The following is a 17,579-nucleotide window of genomic DNA, read 5'->3' as shown; positions in this document are numbered from 1 at the left end:
TTATTAATCTTTCTCAATCTGTAAACCAATTAAGACATGTATCAATTAAAATAGTAATAAATAGAAATGAGAAGGTAAGGGACAGAAATTAGTAATTATCAGAAGCATTTTCAGAGAGAAATTTAAATGAGCAGAAATTTTCATTAAAAGGTACAAGCCCACACAAATGAGTCTTCTCAATACTCTGTTGAACGTTTTATTTCCCTTATATATATTTTTTCTTCCCCTTCAAGATAAATCGATTCCTTAAACTCTATTCCTAAAATAATCTCTCATTCTCCTGAAGGGAGTTTTAAGTCCCTTTTTTCTGGGGTCTGTAAGAGGGATGGGGTCAGACTGAATATTTAATTCAAAGAGCTTTACCTCCTTTTCAGAAGAACCTTTTCTCTGACAGCCTACCCTTCGAGAGCCATAGCTAAAGAGCAATAAATAAGGTCTCCTTAGGTAGAGCCCACATCCAGAATTTCTAGGAACACTTTTAAATCTATATTCACCCACTTCTGTCAAAACTGGATGAGATGTAAGACTGTTCCATCCATTCTTAACATAAATTTCTGAGACAGGCAGAAGAAAACAGCGTTTCACCAGACCTCTCTGTTTCCAAGCCAGCTCTCAGGCCTCAGTTCCAAAGGACAATCCACAAAGGTAGGTTTTTATTACTGACATTTTGTTTTTCTCCAGGGCAGGAAACTGCGCAGGGAAGGCAGGGACCCTGAGGGCAGAGGAGGATGGCAATCCACCGCTCACTGTGTTTGCGGCTCACAGGGGCATCACCACCTGATGTCACCCTGGACCCGCCCAACACACTTCAACAACCACATCCTTACTCCATAAGCCTGCTCCATTTTCCAGGGCTCATCCTTTCAGCAAATGGCAACACTACCCATCCTGCTGCCCAAACCCTTCCATTCCCCTTGTCCAGCCAATTCTGTCCCCTAAGTTTCTGAAATCCATCTAACTCCTCTCCATCTACTGCCAAAACCCTATTCCAGGCCACCAGGACCTTTCACCTGGTCTATAGTGCAGCCTAATTAGTCTGTCTCCTGCCTGGGCCAACATCCCAACCTGCTATCTTTGCCAATATAATCATTCTATTCCAGAAAGCATGGTTTTTAATAGCCTATTTTACATTCATTAAAAAAAGAGAGAGAGAGAATCATCTTAATTTCATCATAGCCTGTGAGGGTGTTAGGCCTATTTAAGAAACACAAGGGGCCTGCATCAACTTTGTCTAGATGGTTTATTATTCCAGAAACACTAATGCCTGTCCTTCCTGCCAGTCTTTCAAAGCCCCAGTTCTGGTGTCACCATTCCCATGAAGCTGTCCTAGCAAGAAGATTCTGGTTCTCAATGCTAGACAAGAATAGTTGTGGCCAACGGAAGAGTGGGAAGGAAACAGGCCTCCTGTGAAATCCCAGCCCTACTGCTGAACAGCTATGTGACTTTAGAAAATGTTCTAAATCCTCTGGGCCTTGATTTACTCACCGGTAAACTGGAAACATGACCTGGGAAGGCAGAATGACTCTGAAAATTGGATATACATACATACATAATGGATATCGACAAATACTAGTTGTTTGAATACCTGATTGGATTTATGGTCAGCTTCTCACAAATCAGCATTTAAATTTTTACAACTTTTACTTTTCTCCATTAGCATTATCTTCCAACTAAATTAAAAGGTCTTTTAGGAAAATTCATATTAAATATGAAATTTAAGGCTTCAAAGTTTACAGCACCAGACAATGTAAGTAAATACTTTTCATATTCCCTAGAGCACGCAAGGCGTAGCTCTTACACTGATGTGCCGAGTAAATATTACTTAATTTAAGCTGGTTTAAAAAATTAATTTTATATAAGAAATATTTCCCTTTATGAAAAACATTCCATCATGGGACTCAATGATACTGCTATAACCTGCACACCCCAACACCCAGCTGAGACTTTAGGCCCTTGCTCACCTAATAAACTGGGATCTGCTCGGACCATCTTCTGCTTTTTCTTCTTCTTGCCACTTTGTACGGCCTCAAAATTGGATTGTTGGTTGTTGCTTTGATTGGTCTGAAATACTGAATGGAGTGCACTGTGATTCATTCCCCACACAGAGTCCTGTGAAACAAGATGTCACGACTGAGGTTACACAGTGGACACAAGTGTGGTCCCCTCTAAGAAAATGGTTGATTTGCCCTTACCTTATCAGGTACGAGACTAAAAACAGAAAGCCTATCGTGGATTCTGGTAATAGGGAAAGCAAGAGGAATTCACTGGGCCACTCTTTCCCTTCACTTAGATTCAGACATCCCAAAAGGCCTGTCCTGGTAACTCCGGGTATCCACCCCACCGTGGCAACACGTGCGTCAAAACGTCTCTGGTATACGAGGAGTCTGTACCATCCACCAGGAAACCAAATACACGGCAAACAACCAAACAGACTTCTGTACTCCAGCAATTTACAGCACAGTACAAGGTCCCTTTGTCTCTGAGCCCCAGGACAGCGAGGACAGGCTGCAGGCTAGCTGGCAGCCTGTTACCAAACAAAATTAGTATCATGTATTTTATTCCCATTGGCAATCCTAGAAGAGATCTGGTCCCCAAATGTTATCCATACACTTTCTACCAACTAGTTAAACTGTGAAACAGTCTATAAGCCATTCACACTTCCCCGTTGCTCTTACTAGAGCAATTCCATTTTAAACTGGGATCTGATTCAATGAGCTAGTGGAAGGCACAGGTGGCGGCAGTGGCAGGGGAAGAGTGGAGAGAGTGCGGTGAAAGGACAAGCCCGGCTATGTGCACATGTGCACGCACAAGGGGCCTCCACCTTCCAATTTAGGCACACGGCGACGCCATCTCACAAATGCAAAGAGCGGTCTGTATTGCTACACAACATCTTCCCTTCTGATTCCTCATTTTCCCTTGTGCTGTTCATGTTTATACCTCTCACTTTCCTTCACTTGATCCCCGTTAGCCCATCTACCGAAATGGATTGTAAACGCCTTGTACTTCACTGTTATCTTTTATACAGTGAATATATGTAACGACTGATACGAAATGACCGATAACAAACATAATCTCTAACACAATTACAGGACTAAAGAACACGAATATTCTTAAGCTCTCCACGAGCCTTGCCAGCTCATCTTTCATAAAACTTGTATAACTGATCCTCATTATTCACAGATTCCAGATTTGCAAATTCACTCACTGGCTATAGTTTATTTGTAACCCCAAAATCAAAACTTGCAATGCTTTTATGGTTATTCTGAATATGCAAATGTACAGAGCAGTGAAAACTCTGCCTTGCCTGAGGAACACATTTCCAGCTGAGGTGGAACAGGGCAGTAAGCTGCCTTCTTGTCTTAGCTCCCATACTGTGAACAAGTATCTTTTTCAGCCTATTTAGTGTCATGATTTTCACATTTTTATGCTTGTTGGTGCTTTATGCTGTCACTGTTTGCAATGACCCCACGTTTAAGGTGCTGTCTGGTGTTCCTCAGTGCAAGAAGGCTGTGCCACACCTTATGGAGAAAATACACTTGTTAGATAAGCGTTATTCAGGCGTGAGCTCTTATGCTGCTGGCCATGAGTGCAATGTTAAGGAATTAACAATATATTAAATAAGGCATCTTTAAACAGAAACACGCATAAAACAAGGTTACATATTGATCGGCTGACAAAAATGTTGTGACCAGAGGTTCACGGAAACCTAACTGGGTGTTTCCCCTGGAGCAACAGGTTCACTCTCCGCTAATTCAGTGTGAGTGGCGATCTACAAAACAGAACTACCACGAATAATGAGAACTGACTGTACTTTTACATCCCCATCAACAACACACGAACGTCTGACATGCTACAGTAGTGTCAATATTGGGTCCAGTGGATCCTGCGCACTGGAGATTTAACATTTGTAGGTGTTAACTATTCAAAAAATTTATGGGTCTATGACAAATTGGAATCTGCAATTTGAGGAAGATGTACGCACCACGGAGAATGGAATCGAGAACGATTATATGTGCCATTTGGGAAATTTGCAAAAAGTCTCTGGATATGTAATTTGAAATTATCAAGTCTACCACATTTCTTCTTAAGTGTATTTATTTAACCGAGAGACAGAGACAGAGACAGAGACAGAGAGAGAGAGAGAGAGAGAGAGAGAAAGAAAGAGAAAGGGAATGAGCAGGGGTGGGGCAGAGAGAGAAAGAATCCCAAGTAGGCTCTGTGCTGCCAGGGAGGAGCCCAACGTGGGGCTCGATCCCATGAAGCACAAGATCATGACCTGAGCCGAAATCCAGAGTCGGACGATGGACCCAGGTGCCCCGAATCTACCACATTTTAAAAAGCTACGGTATAAAAATGGTATCTTTTGGGGCACCTAGGTAGCTCAGTCAGTTAAGTGTTTGACTTCGGCTCAGGTCACGGTGTCACAGTTCGTGAGTTGGAGCCCACACCGGACTCTCTGCTATCAGTGCAGAGCCCACTTTGGATCCTCTGTCTCCCCTCTCTCTCTGCCCCTCCTCCGCTTGCATGCATGCTCGCTCTCTCTCTCAAAATAAACATTTTTTAGAAATGGTATCTTTGGGCACCTGGGTGGCTTAGTCAGTGAAGCGTCCAACTTCAGCTCAGCTCATGATCTCACAGCTCGTGAGTTCAAGCCCTGCGTCGGGCCATGTGCTGACAGCTCGGAGCCTGGAGCCCGTTTCGGATTCTGTGTCTCCCTCTCTCTCTGCCCCTCACCCACTCGCATTCTGCCTCTGTCTCTCTCAAAAATAAATAAACATTAAAACAAAAAATTTTTAACTCACTCTCAGGAGCACCATACAAACTACTGCCTCATTCATACCTGCTGCTGCTGCTGCTGCTGCTGTTGCTGCTGCTGCTGCTGTTGCTGCTGCTGCTGCTGCTGCTGCCGTTGGTTGGCTTTCTGTTTGGCACGGCGCTCGAGGAACTGCTTGGCAAACTCCTTGGCCTCAGATGTATCTCCTAGATAGGCCCTAATATAATCATGGACCTCATAAGGAGATTCTACTTCTTTCAGGAAAGAAACAAATGTGGGAACTGCAACATGAGAGGGGAGAAGACATAAAAAGTAACAATGAAATATCACATGCAAGAAATCAGTTTGTTTTTAATATACTGTCACACCTACGACCAACTCAATCATGTAAACTTGAAAGGTAAGCAGCTACTGTGTTAAATATTCTTTAATCTACTGAGGAAAAAAAAAAAAAGCCCACTGTCATTGCAATGACCAAAATTATCTCAAATAGCATCAAGTCCAACAAAGACACATCATGCATGCTTAGTTTCACTAAATGTTACTTTAGTAAAAACTAAATGTTATATTGATTGAAAAAACTGCTTGCCTAAGAAGTCACCCGGAAATTCATTTTTTCTTTCCTTAAATCCAATCAATTATTTATTAAGTGCTATGATGTGTGTCGGGCACCGTGACAGATAACTAAAAATACAACCACACCCCCCGGGAACTTTCACTTCATGGAGATACCATTTGTTTAGAAAGGAATCAAATGGAGCGTTGCAAGCAGTGTGGTGCAGGAGAAAAAGCACAAGTGTCAGAATTAGACAGACATGGGTTGAAAACCTGACTCTGAAATTTGCTCGCTGTGTGACCTTGATGAATTACTTAACCATTCTGAGCCTCTGTTTCCTAATTTATAAAATGGGGATAATATCACCTACATTGTAAAGGTACCTTATGAAATTATTGCAAAAATTAAATAACTGGAATAACATATGTTAACTGCTAGAAAGTGCCTAGCACATGACAGGTGCTTAATGAATGGTAGCCATTACTATTATTTACTATTGTTTTCCCTGGTTCTTTCAGACCATTAGATACTGTTAACGATGATGCAAAGGAACGCTTCCGTTCCTTTACTGTTCTGTTTTTAAAACATCCTTGGTTTTAGTAGTTAAGATACTGGAGATAGACTAGTTCAACGTAGCCTATCAGTTACAGGAATCCCTTCCACACCAAGCTGGTCTCTGGTTCAAACAATTGAGGGTAGGGGCAAGGACTCATTTCCATCTAAGGCAGATGATTCTCTTCTGTGATCAACTAACACTTAGAAAGTTTTCTTCAAATTGCCCTCAAACCTTTTCACTTCCACTCACTGGTCCTAGTTTCATCCAGCACAAAATGAGTCTACTCGCTCTGTCACACAATTCCCACCCCTGCCGCCAAAGGCAGGAAGGGAAAGTTCTCACATCACTTCAGGCTTTTCTCGCCCAGGATAACCTTTGTCTCCACCATGAGTTACGTTCCTATGGACGTGGACTGGCTGGCATGTCCCCCACAAAATGACCCATATGGAACCGTGACCTTCTCTGTCCTGTACATCGTAAGACAGCCTGACAACAGTACTTATTTTTTGGCAACCACTGATAACCTATTTGAACACGGTATTACAGGACTTTTCTCACAAGTAGTGTTTACAATACTATGAAAGAGTCAAGTTCTTACGGTAGGTACAGGATCTGACCTCCATTACCTTTCACCTCCTGAGTTTTGGCCCATTATTCCAATTGGCAAACCTTTTTGGGGCTCCTACGCTGCCATTCCACATGCTGGGTTTCCCTCCCCAATTCTTACCATCCAAGTTATTTGCCGTATTAAGGGCATGAAGCATCTGTTCACACCACTGGGTAAATCCATCTTGGGCTTTATTTACTCCCTGAAAGAGCTTCAGCAACTTTTCTTCTTCTTCTACTTTCTTATTCTGCCGGTTAGACACACCTACAGATTTACTAAAGCAAAACAATAGGGCGATATTATATTCCCAGAAACTGTTACTATATGATTATACTACAACACCATAAATAATGTCTTGGCAACACTGGATGGCTGTCCAGTAATCCAACGCTTGGCTCCAAAAACGAAGAAAAACATAAAACAAAAAAACCCCATACTTCAAATGGATTGGGGGCCAGGGGGACTCAATACCTGCTTACAACCTAGCCTCAGCTAATACATTCTGATTTGTGAATATAGGGCGCCTTGCCACAAAAATGGTTAAATTATTCCTATGTGTCTTTTGGTAAGTTTTTAAATTTTGCTAAGCCTCAGTTTACTCATCTGTAAAATGGTACTAATACTTCTTTGGATTATAAGGAAAAAAGATATTGTATGTCAAGGCCTAGAGCACAGTGCCTGGCAAAGATGCTCAATAAACTGACAGTTGTTTAGAGTCCTAGTCTTAATATGTGAGACCCTCAAACGAGAAGAGACAATCTGACAACACTACCATTTATTAAGTAGTCACTATGTGCCAGGCACTTCACTAACTACTTCGTGTGCATTCATTTAATCTGTACAACCACGCCCATGAAATCGTTATTATCATCTTCATTTTACAGATGAGGGAACTGAGGCTCAAAGAGGTTCCCTCTTGCCCAAGGTCACACAGCTAATAAGTGGTAGTGCTGGGATTTGATTCATGTATTTATCATTAAAACCCATGCTCATCCAAGAACACCGTATACTGAGGAAAGAAAGACAAAGGTGAAATGTCATTAATTTACCATAAAAATAAATAGGTTTAAGGTCATTAGAGAGGTGTTTATAATACTCCCTACAGTCTAACTAACTTAAAAATATACATTTAGGAAAAAATGCTAAGATCTAGAGAATATCTTGGAGAAATGTTCAACGACAACAAAAAATACTCTATTCCTCGGGATGTCTGGGTGGCTCAGTCAGTTGAGTGTCCGACTTTGGCTCAGGTCATGATCTCACAGTTTGTGAGATCAAAATTCCCAAATCGGGCTCTTCACTGACAGTGTGGAGCCTGCTTGGGATTCTTTCTCTCTCTTTGCCCCTCACTGACTAATACTTTCTCTCTCTCTCAAAACAAATAAACTTTATATATATACTACTCCTAATATTTATTAAGTGGTTACCAAGTGACAGGCAATGGACTAAGTGCCCAGCAATACAAAGAGCCCCTAGACATAACACAGATATGTTTCCATGGGGAAGAAAGCAGTCACCAAACTACAGCCTTCCATGCTTGGACATGGATGAAAACAAGCAAAAACTGAAGAGCTACCTTTTCACGCCCACCCAATATCCCCACTCCACACACGCCCCTCCCCATCCCCCAACCCTCCGAAGAGCATAGGTGTGATCATTTTGAGCCCTACCTGAGACTGGCGTTGTTTTTATTTTTATTTGTAGAATTCCTAGGTCCCACCTCTTTCACTGCATCATCCCAGAATCCCATGTTGGAGTTTTTAGTGTCTGCATTACTCCAGATACTACTGACTAGGTCAGACGCCCACTGATTAGGGGGACCAGTATTTATAGAGCCCCAAACAGAATTCCCAATGCTGGTGTGCAAGTTGGAATGCTGTTAAGGAAGAAGAGACAAATGATGTGGTTAACAATACCAAAAAGATGAGAGTCCACAAACGTTCGAAAAGGTCACTTCTAACGCCAATCCACACCACGCGTGCTCAGGAAGCCGGACCCACCGTATTGTTCCGGGCTCTGTTTGGTTGCTGGTGCTGCTGCTGCTGCTGTTGCTTCTGCATCTGCCTGGCTTCTTCCTGCTGTATCTCTAGAAGAGACTTCGCAGTACCTGCAGGTTTGCTGACATTCCCCCAACCTGAGAGTTTTTGCTGCTGCTGCTGCTGCTGCTGCTGGAGAGCTTTCATCAATTCCCTCTGCTGCCGCCTTTGCTGTTGCACAAAGATAGGAGCTAGCTTAAGACTCTGGATTTTAAAATACTAGTTACAAATATCCAGTGTGGTAAATGGAATGCAAATACATAACAGCTGTACAAAATTAAGCGCCTGACAGGGTTAACTACTTTGCTTCAAATAAAGATGTAAGCTACCAGAGGTACTGAAAGGAGAATAAAAAGATCAAATGCAGAATTCCTTCTTAAAAATTAAGTAGGACTTTTGGTTAAGTATAGAACTGAAAATCATATGAACTTCCTAAAGCCCTACCAAAATGACAGGAAAAAAATAATAAAATACACAGATACATACACATACATACGTATATGTGTGTGTATATATATGTATGTATGTATGCACATATACATATATGTATACAGATGCTTTTAAAAAGCATAAACCCATAAGGACAAAAACAACAAAACAGATTTTACAAGCTGAAAAGCAGGGGTGCCCGTCCCTCTCTCTGCTCCCCACCCCCCGACATGAGTGCGCATGCACTCTCTGTCTCAAAATAAATAAATAAACTTTAAAAAAAAAAAAAAAAGGAAAGAAAAAAACTCGCAGGTCTTTAAAAAAAGAAAGAAAGAAAAAAGAAAAGCAAATAATGACACCCAATGTAACAGACCCAGTAAACTGAAACCTAAGTAAATGAAGCTCAGAAACAGGCTAATTCATCTAGAAAGCTCAGGAATTAAAAGTGTGGGTAACAGAGGAAAACCTGCCTGAAAATCTGTAAAAAGTAGCAGTTAAGATCCCAGCTGCCTCTGCAATGCGATGTAAGTGGGCAGCTCTCAGAAAACGGAAAAGTTCCTCTTTCGAGAGGCTGAGCCAGATTGGTAGGTTATTCTGTGGGGAAGCTGACCTAGCACAAAAGGATACACCTATAAAATACAAATAGATGGGAGGACTCCCCCAACAGAACAGCCCTGCGAGAGATCACTGCGGCAAAGCCCACCGAAGTCTTGTGTATGCCAGAATCTCTAATCCTAAATATAAATAAACAGCTCAGGACCGATTTGACATAAGCTTCTAAAATGAAAGCCAAAGATCAAATTAAAAAAAAGAAAAGAAAAAAAAAGAAATTCAGTGGAAACACAAACAAGGGAAAATGGGCACAAGCTAGCTTTTTTAAAAGGTATCAGTAAGTAATTTTAGAAAGGTAAGAAGTAAATTCAATGAAAAAAAAAGAGGCTATAAAAAGAAACACTTTGAGAACAAAATACTCAGGGAAATTTGAAATAAGATCACATACATTACAGCTCAACAGAAGGACTGAAACGGAAGATAAAGGAAATGCTCCCATCAAAAAAGATAAAAAGACAGGTTAAAAATGAGAGAGAAATTATGAGAAAAAAAAAAACCAGTCCAGGAGGGCAACATACAAATGGTAAGAATTTGAGAAAGAAAATAGAACAAGCTGTGCAGCAAACCAAGAGCACCCAGATTTGAACAGGAGGGGGGGGGGGGGGGCATGCAAAGGGTACCTCCAGGAAAGAATGAAATACAATTATCCTAGGTTTACCTACATGAGAAATATCTACTGAGTAGCATTTTATACCTCTTGAAGAGTGTGAAAAATAACAGTTCAAAGAGAATTAATCAAATGAAAACACAAATAAGGCAACCATTAACTTCTGACTGACTGAATGATGAACGAGTCCCAGGATTCCAACTCTGATGACCACTATTATTTTTTCATTCAGCAGAGACCAAAGATACTGGAACAGTTTCTAGTCTTAAAGAGAGTAGATCTATTCTGCTCTGCATCTACTTGTTGGTAACTTTTTAGAAAATAAATTATTTTACAGGAAGTGGTCCTTCTTTTTTTAGAGGGTGGGAAAGAAGGTAATTTTTAAGATGAAGTAAGTTTCACCTACTGGATAAGGTCAAGCACTCTACATGGTGAGTATGTATAGACAACTCCCCCTTCTCTGTGTACCCACGGCCTTCAGTGAACCACACCCCCCAGATCCAAAAATGACGACTGCTCTGCCTCAAGTCATATCCACGAAAAGCACTTTCTTCAAGACTCTGCTACTCCTGCCATCTTTTCAGAGGCCTCCCTAGATCACATGACCTAAAACGAGGCACTCAATTGCTACCACCACCAATTTTTCTCCATCTCCCTTCAACCCGAAGGCAAGCTTTATAAAAGCAGAGAATTTTGTCTGTTTTAGAATCAGCTAAACTCACCTACAACTGAGTAGGTGTCAGCAAATATGTGATGGATAAACGGACGAATGGATGGGTGAACGGATGAATTAATACGGTACCTAATAGCATGCTGAACCAAACCATTTTCTTATTCATTTTCTCTTCTGTCAAGAACTGTATTCTTCCCTTTCCTCCCTTTACTTCACTCTTTTGTATCCGTCTTATCCTAATGATGAACTATAGGATATAGACTCACAAGTAGAGAGACTTTATTTCTGTCATATTTAAATTTTTCTAGGCTAGTCAGAAAACCCAGTATCCTTAAAGAGATGTATTCTGCATTCTAAAAATCTAATTTGTAAGAAACATATCTATATAAAACTCACCCATAATTATGAAAACTCCATGTACTTTTATTTATGAGCTACTTCCTCAAGAACATTCACATTACCTAATCTTTTTTAAATGCTTATTTATTTTAAGAGAGCAAGTGAGCATGAGCAGGGGAGGGGTGTAGAAAGAGAATCCCAAGCAGGCTCCGCACTGTCAGAGCAGAGCCCGCCTCAGAGCTCGATCCCATGAACTGTGAGATCACGATCTGAGCCAAAATCAAGAGCTGGACGCTTAACCAACTGAGCCACCCAGGTGCCCCTCATGTTACCTAATCTTAATGTTATTCCTATCAGCAACCTCACAGTTGCCGGAGTCACCAAATTCTAGACTAGCTAAAGAGCTTAATGATGAACATCCAATTCAGACACACGGCAACTATGACAATAATCATGATCTTTACTAACCACTCACCCATAATGCACCCCAGCTATTCTGGAACACTGACTAGAGCACTTTTACTTTTAAAACGTACCTCTTCTCGAAGCTGCCGTTCTCGTTCCTCTTCTAGTTTTTGGATTTCAGCCAATGACAGCGTTGCCTGGGACTGACATGCTGTTGTATTGGACTGCTGGCCCCACGTGGAAGAAGAGGGAAGCTAACAAAAAGGAAGGCAGAAGAGTTCATGAGGAAATGTGGACAGGAAACAAAGAGGCAAGACTGCATTATATACAGGCAGGGAATTCATGTTTCCTTCAACTCCACTTAAACATTTAACTCAAAATTCCATCCTGCAATCCTTGTGCATATTAGAATTCTCCCAGTTTGCTTTTGAAACTTTTGTCACTACTCTAAACCTCAGATTATTTTAGAACTTAAAATATACATGGTACACTTTTATCTACCATTTCGGACTGCAAATTTGTTACACCTGGCACTAATATATATATACAACAATATACAGATATAACGAGTAAGGAGTAAAACAAAACAACCACTACATTTTTAATCCAAGGGGGCAATGAAGGACATGATATGCTACTTTTAGTGAAAAGCTGAAAGACAATATTTCTGAAGAAAAAGCTGAGGTGGGGAGCTCACAGAAGATGCCAGGCATAGTTCTTAATCAGTATTTTATAAAAGTGAATCACTGTTAACCAGGCTGTAGCTTCTAGTCATGAGCCCTAGGCTGTTTTTAATAAATAATTCTATTTTTCCTATCCTTTAAAATCACTGACTAAAATAGAGTGTAAATATTTTTTGGGTCCAGAAGACTTTAATGTTCTCAAATGCTTGATTATTTTAAGGGAATCTCTTGGTTGTCTGGGCCAAAAAAACACACACTTTAATTTTGAGACATCTTGTGGCTCTTAACAAACAAACAAAAATAACAAAAACCAAATCTAACTAGACTTGAAATATGTTTAATAAAAATCATACAAACAAAATGCCCAAAAAGCGCAAAGAAGAATGGCTCTATAGCAGAAATCTCTGCAACCTGGAGCTGGTGGAATAAGGACGCAGTTTAAGCTGTCACTGATATTGCCAAACAGCTCTCGGAAGGAGTACCTTCAGCACTACAGAATACCATCGGTCCTGAACGTTTACGTCTGGGGCTGATAGAGGAGGTAGCAGGGGCATTTCTCTCAAAATACACCCCTGCTGTAACGGGGGAGAAGCGAGGAGGGAAGCTAAGAGAGAAAGACTGGGGACTGGGTGGGCAACATTAAGCACAAACGAACTCGTATTACCCACAGGAAATGACGTATTGGAAGGCACTATCAAGATCAAATGAGGCAGCAGATCTCAAACACAACAGCAGCATTCGGGAGGGCCTGTGAAAATGCAGATGCCCTGGCCCCACATTCGATGAATCAGAAGATCCAAAGGTGAGGCCAGAGAATTTATATGTTTTGAATTCTGATGCATTCAGCCAGTAACGCCCAAAGCTATCTCAAATCCCAGATGTGTCACCCCAGTGTACCCTAGGAACCAATCCCCAGCCCTCTTCAGAGCCTCAGTCAGCACAGGAAGAGATGCACTCTCCCTCCACAAGATGGCCTGTTCCCCCTTCCGGCACCTCCGAGTTCCTTCCCACCGCTGTGCCAAAATACGCTTCACTGTACTCTATGCTCCTGACTCACAGGTCTGCTCTGTGGACTAATGGAGAACAAAGCCGTCTTCTTCACATGACAGACAAATGTCTGCAGATCCCTATCATTTTCTTTAAGTCTTATTTGCGCATAGGAAATGATATCCCATCGCTCCGTCAACACTGCCTCAGGTCATTTTCCAACTCAACCAATGTCCTGTACTGCCCACTCAGAGAACTACAGTTTATCAATCATACTTTTCAGAACAACTCACTCCCAAATCAGAAACAACTAATAGGGAGTTCAGCACATTCTTTATCACCTGAATGCCTCGTATCTTTCACTGAGGTAAGAAAATTTACTATTTTTTTCTGCCATGATATTGCTACCTTACTTTCCAGCACTGTACTTTATTTTGAAAAATAACCATTACACCTCTGCTACGATAGTACAAAGTGCTCTGCAGACCCTCTCCCCAGCAAAATGGGTGAAAGTTGCTTTTCAAAAAATTACTTAAAGCCTCTGGAAGTGAACATACAGGAATACGAAGAAACAGGTCTTCAAGAAAACCTGGTAAAACTCGGTAAGAACTGAGAGTCTGCGGTACTTGCACCGAGATCCGTCCACTCTCTCCTGACTCCCAGCTCAGCCAGACAGAAGCGCCACTCCAGATGAGCGTAGCTCAGAACACAGGCCCCCTGTCCCTGTCAAGCCCAGTTGGTGGGCCAGCTTCTTACAAAGAGCACAACACCAGCATGTCCCCTCCTGGCTACAGCTACCTGCTGCAAAGGTGAAGGCACCGGCAAGGACAGCTGGGGGGGGGGGGGGGGGGGGGAAGGGGGCTTCTTATGCCCAGCCCCCAACTTGTGGAATGGAAACTCCCTTGAGTACAGTGCCACCAGGGCTACTAGGGTCCTGAGTGCCACTGCCCTGACTCAAAAGGCTACCATACCACCGGCAGAGCCAAGCCAAGCCAAATCGAGGCCGCTGTCCCTCCCCCAAGGGCTCAATTCCTAAGCAGAGTACCACTTAGAAAAGCACACCACTGTCACCAGCGCCAGAGCTGTGACTCATACTTTTGCCTTGGGGTGGAGGTGAGAGGAACAGATGGGAATATGCAGAGTTCCGGACCTCTTCCTAAAGGAACGGACTTTATTCGTAACAGACTGCGGAGAATGAGAAGTCCAAGCCAAAGGGCGCTTTTAAGAACAGTGGAGGCTGGGTGAAAGGCAACCGGGAGGAGATCAGTAGATTTACTGGACATGCACAGGTTAAACTGCGGGCCCCTACTCTGTCTCAGGGAACCAAGGAAATTGCCGAAAGAGGTTCTCCTGGGGTCAGAAACAATCTCAAAAATAGACCTCAGGAAGTCTCTTCAAAGAAGCCTGAGTTTCACTGGATCAGTTGGTGAAGCAATCTACGCCCCAGGGCACTTCTGAGAACAGGAAAGCAATGCAGGTAGCAATCAGTGGAGGTTAACAGTTAGACAAAGCTACAGACAAAGCTAGAAAAAGATAATCAAAGAGTCCTGCCAAAACCAGGGATCCCCGAGTGACCATGGGCATGCCTGAGGAGCAGCAGCAGCAGATTTCCATCCACCCTGTTGGGGAGGCAGTGAGAGACTGGGACGTCACTAAATTAATTCAGTCAGGCACAAAACAATGATGGGGCTTGCAGGACCAGTAAACAGAGTTCCTACAACATATTATCAAAAACAAGTCCAGTTTCCAACAAAATAATATGAGAACTGTAAAGCGACAAGAAAGAATGGCCTATACGCCAGGAAAGAAGCTGGCAACCACCTACAAAAGTGACCAGATGTCAGATTTAACAAAAACATCCAAGTTTTATAAATACGTTCAGAGAACTAAACAAAACCTTGACTGAAGTGGTAAAGGAAGGCATGATGACAATGTCAAAACAAAGAATAGCAATAAAGTGATAAAGATTATTTCTAGACCAGAAGGAAATCCTGGAGTTTGAAAGCCGGGTAACTAAAATGAGAAATCGCTAGAGGAACTAAAAGTATATCTGAACTGGTCAAAGAAATTAATGAAACTTGCAGATCAACAGAGATCACACAATCCAAAAAACCGACTGAAAGAAAGAATGAAGAGAAACGAAGACAGCCTGAGAGAAATGGGAAACATTACTGAGCACACCAACATGTGCACAATACAAGTAGCAGGAGAGGAGAGAAAGGAGCAGAAAAAATATCTGAAGAAACCATGGCTGAAATTTATTTTAAAACATTAATTTATACATCCAGGAAGCTTAACTATAACAAGATAAACACAGAGATCCATAATTAGACATTACTATGGTAAAAATGCTGAAAGCCAAAAAGGAGAAAATCTTAGGGGGTCTGGGTGGCTCAGTCAGTTGAGCATCGACTCTAGATTTTGGTTCAGTCGTGGGATCGAGCCTTGCACTGCTCCCCCCCCCCCCACCCCGCCCCCAAGCTGTGTGTGGAGCTTGCTTGGAATTCTCTCTCCCTCTCTCTGTCTGGCCCTCCCCTGCTCACTCACACATGTGAGTTATTTAAAAACATAGAATAGAATAGAATAGAATAGAATAGAATAGAATAGAATAGAATAGAATAGAATAGGGATGCCTCTGCCTTTAAAAAATAAAGACATCATTACTTCAATATTCCACTTTCAAAAACAGACCAATTAGGTGGAGATCAACAAGCAACTAGGTGACACTATAATAACCAATTGGACCTGAAAGACATCTATATATAACACCCGAGCCAGCAACAGTAGAATATACATTCTTCTCAAAGAAAGATCTCCAGGATACATCTAATGAAGGTAAAACCTAAGACATAATATCAACTTCCAATAATTCATTTAAAGGGAAAAACAGCAGTGCCTGGCTGGCTCAGTCAGTAGAGTGACTCTTGATCTCAGGGTCATGAGTTCAAGCCCCACATTGGGTATGGAGCCTACTTAAAATACAAACATAAAGTAAAATAAAATAAAAATAAAAACATAAAGTATGTTCTCTGATCACAATGAATGAGAAATAAGTAACAAAAAAGAAATTCTGGAAACTCACAAATCAGTAGAAATTAAACAAAACACTTCTACATAACCAAGGAGTCCCAGAACAAATCAAAACTTATGGGTAGCACCTAAACCATACTTAGAGGGAAATTTCTAACTGCAAATGACCATCTGAACAAGATGTCACATCAATAAACTAACCTGCTACACCTTAAAATACTAGAAAAAGAGAGGAAATTAAACTTAAAGCAAGCAGAAAAAAATAATAAAATTAGAGAAGTTAAACAGATATAATAGGAACAGGTCAGTAGAATCAAAGGCTGGTTCTTTAAAAAGATCAACAAAATTAACTTAGCTCGACTGTCCAAGAAAAGAGAGAAGACTCAAATTATTACAATCAGGAAAGAAAGAAGGACCTCACTGCTGATCTTAAAGAAACAAAAAGGGATATAAAGGAATACCAACACCAGCTGTCTGCCACTCAGATAACCCAGATGAAGATGACAGATTCCTATAAAACTATAAACTATGGGGCTGCCCAGGTGGCTCAGTCAATTAAGTGTCAACTCGATTTCGGCTCAGGTTGTGATCTTACAGTTTGTGAGTTCAAGCCCCACGTCCAGCTCTGCACTGACAGCACAGAGCCTGCTGGGGATTCTCTCTCTTTCCCTCTCTCTCTCTCTCTGCCACTCCTACCCCCCACCCCACTTGCACTGTCTTTCTCTCTTTCTCAGAATAAACTTAAATAAAAAGATTGTAAAGATGCAAACTACCAAAAACTTACTCAAGAAGAAACAGACAAGCTAAACAGACCTGTTAAGAAGCAAATATATAGAATTAGTAATCAAACAACTATCCACAAAAAAAAACCTAGGCCAAATGGTTTAACTGCCGAATTCTACAGAACATTTAAAGAAGTAATACCACTTCTTCACAAACTCTCCCAGAGTACAGAAGAGGAAACATTTCTCAACTCATTTTTCAGGGCCAGTATTGCTCGACATCATTAGTCATCAGAGAAATGCAAACCAAAACCACAATGAGATATCATGTCACACCTACAAGAATGGCTATAATCAAAAAGTCAGATAATAAGGATTAATGAGGATGTGGAGATATGTGAATCCCCATATACTGCTGGTGGTAATGGAAAATGGTGCAGCCACTTTGGAAAAGAGTCTGGTAGTTCCACAAACCATCAAATCTAGTTCTCTTATGACCCAGCAATTCCACTCCTAGGTATATACAACTACATAAAAGCTCGCCCGTGAATATTGATTTATAG

General features: G+C 41.5%; 1 protein-coding gene across 13 annotated transcripts in view; it reads right to left on the bottom strand.

The window, feature by feature from the left end:
- The window catches only part of GIGYF2 (GRB10 interacting GYF protein 2), a 146,976-nt gene that overhangs the window by 4,423 nt on the left and 124,974 nt on the right, over window positions 1-17,579 (bottom strand). For 9 of the 13 annotated variants that reach the window (XR_006205769.1, XM_042950529.1, XM_042950528.1 and 6 more), the window contains 6 exons: window positions 11,726-11,848; window positions 8,494-8,700; window positions 8,164-8,369; window positions 6,614-6,768; window positions 4,841-5,055; window positions 1,962-2,109 (listed from right to left, as the gene is read on the bottom strand). Coding sequence is in view for 12 of the 13 variants with exons in the window: in XM_042950529.1 (XP_042806463.1) it covers window positions 1,962-2,109; window positions 4,841-5,055; window positions 6,614-6,768; window positions 8,164-8,369; window positions 8,494-8,700; window positions 11,726-11,848 (1,054 nt within the window). In the remaining variant the exon portion in view is untranslated. Of the gene's footprint in view, window positions 1-1,961; window positions 2,113-4,840; window positions 5,056-6,613; window positions 6,769-8,163; window positions 8,370-8,493; window positions 8,701-11,725; window positions 11,849-17,579 lie in introns of those variants that run through there. The other 4 variants (XM_042950532.1, XM_042950534.1, XM_042950533.1 and 1 more) reach the window with 4 other exon arrangements.

The sequence above is a fragment of the Panthera leo genome, chromosome C1 (assembly GCF_018350215.1).
Source record: "Panthera leo isolate Ple1 chromosome C1, P.leo_Ple1_pat1.1, whole genome shotgun sequence".
Lineage (NCBI taxonomy): Eukaryota > Metazoa > Chordata > Mammalia > Carnivora > Felidae > Panthera > Panthera leo.
Note: the sequence above shows the minus strand (reverse complement) of the source record. Positions and strands in the feature narration are given on the sequence as shown.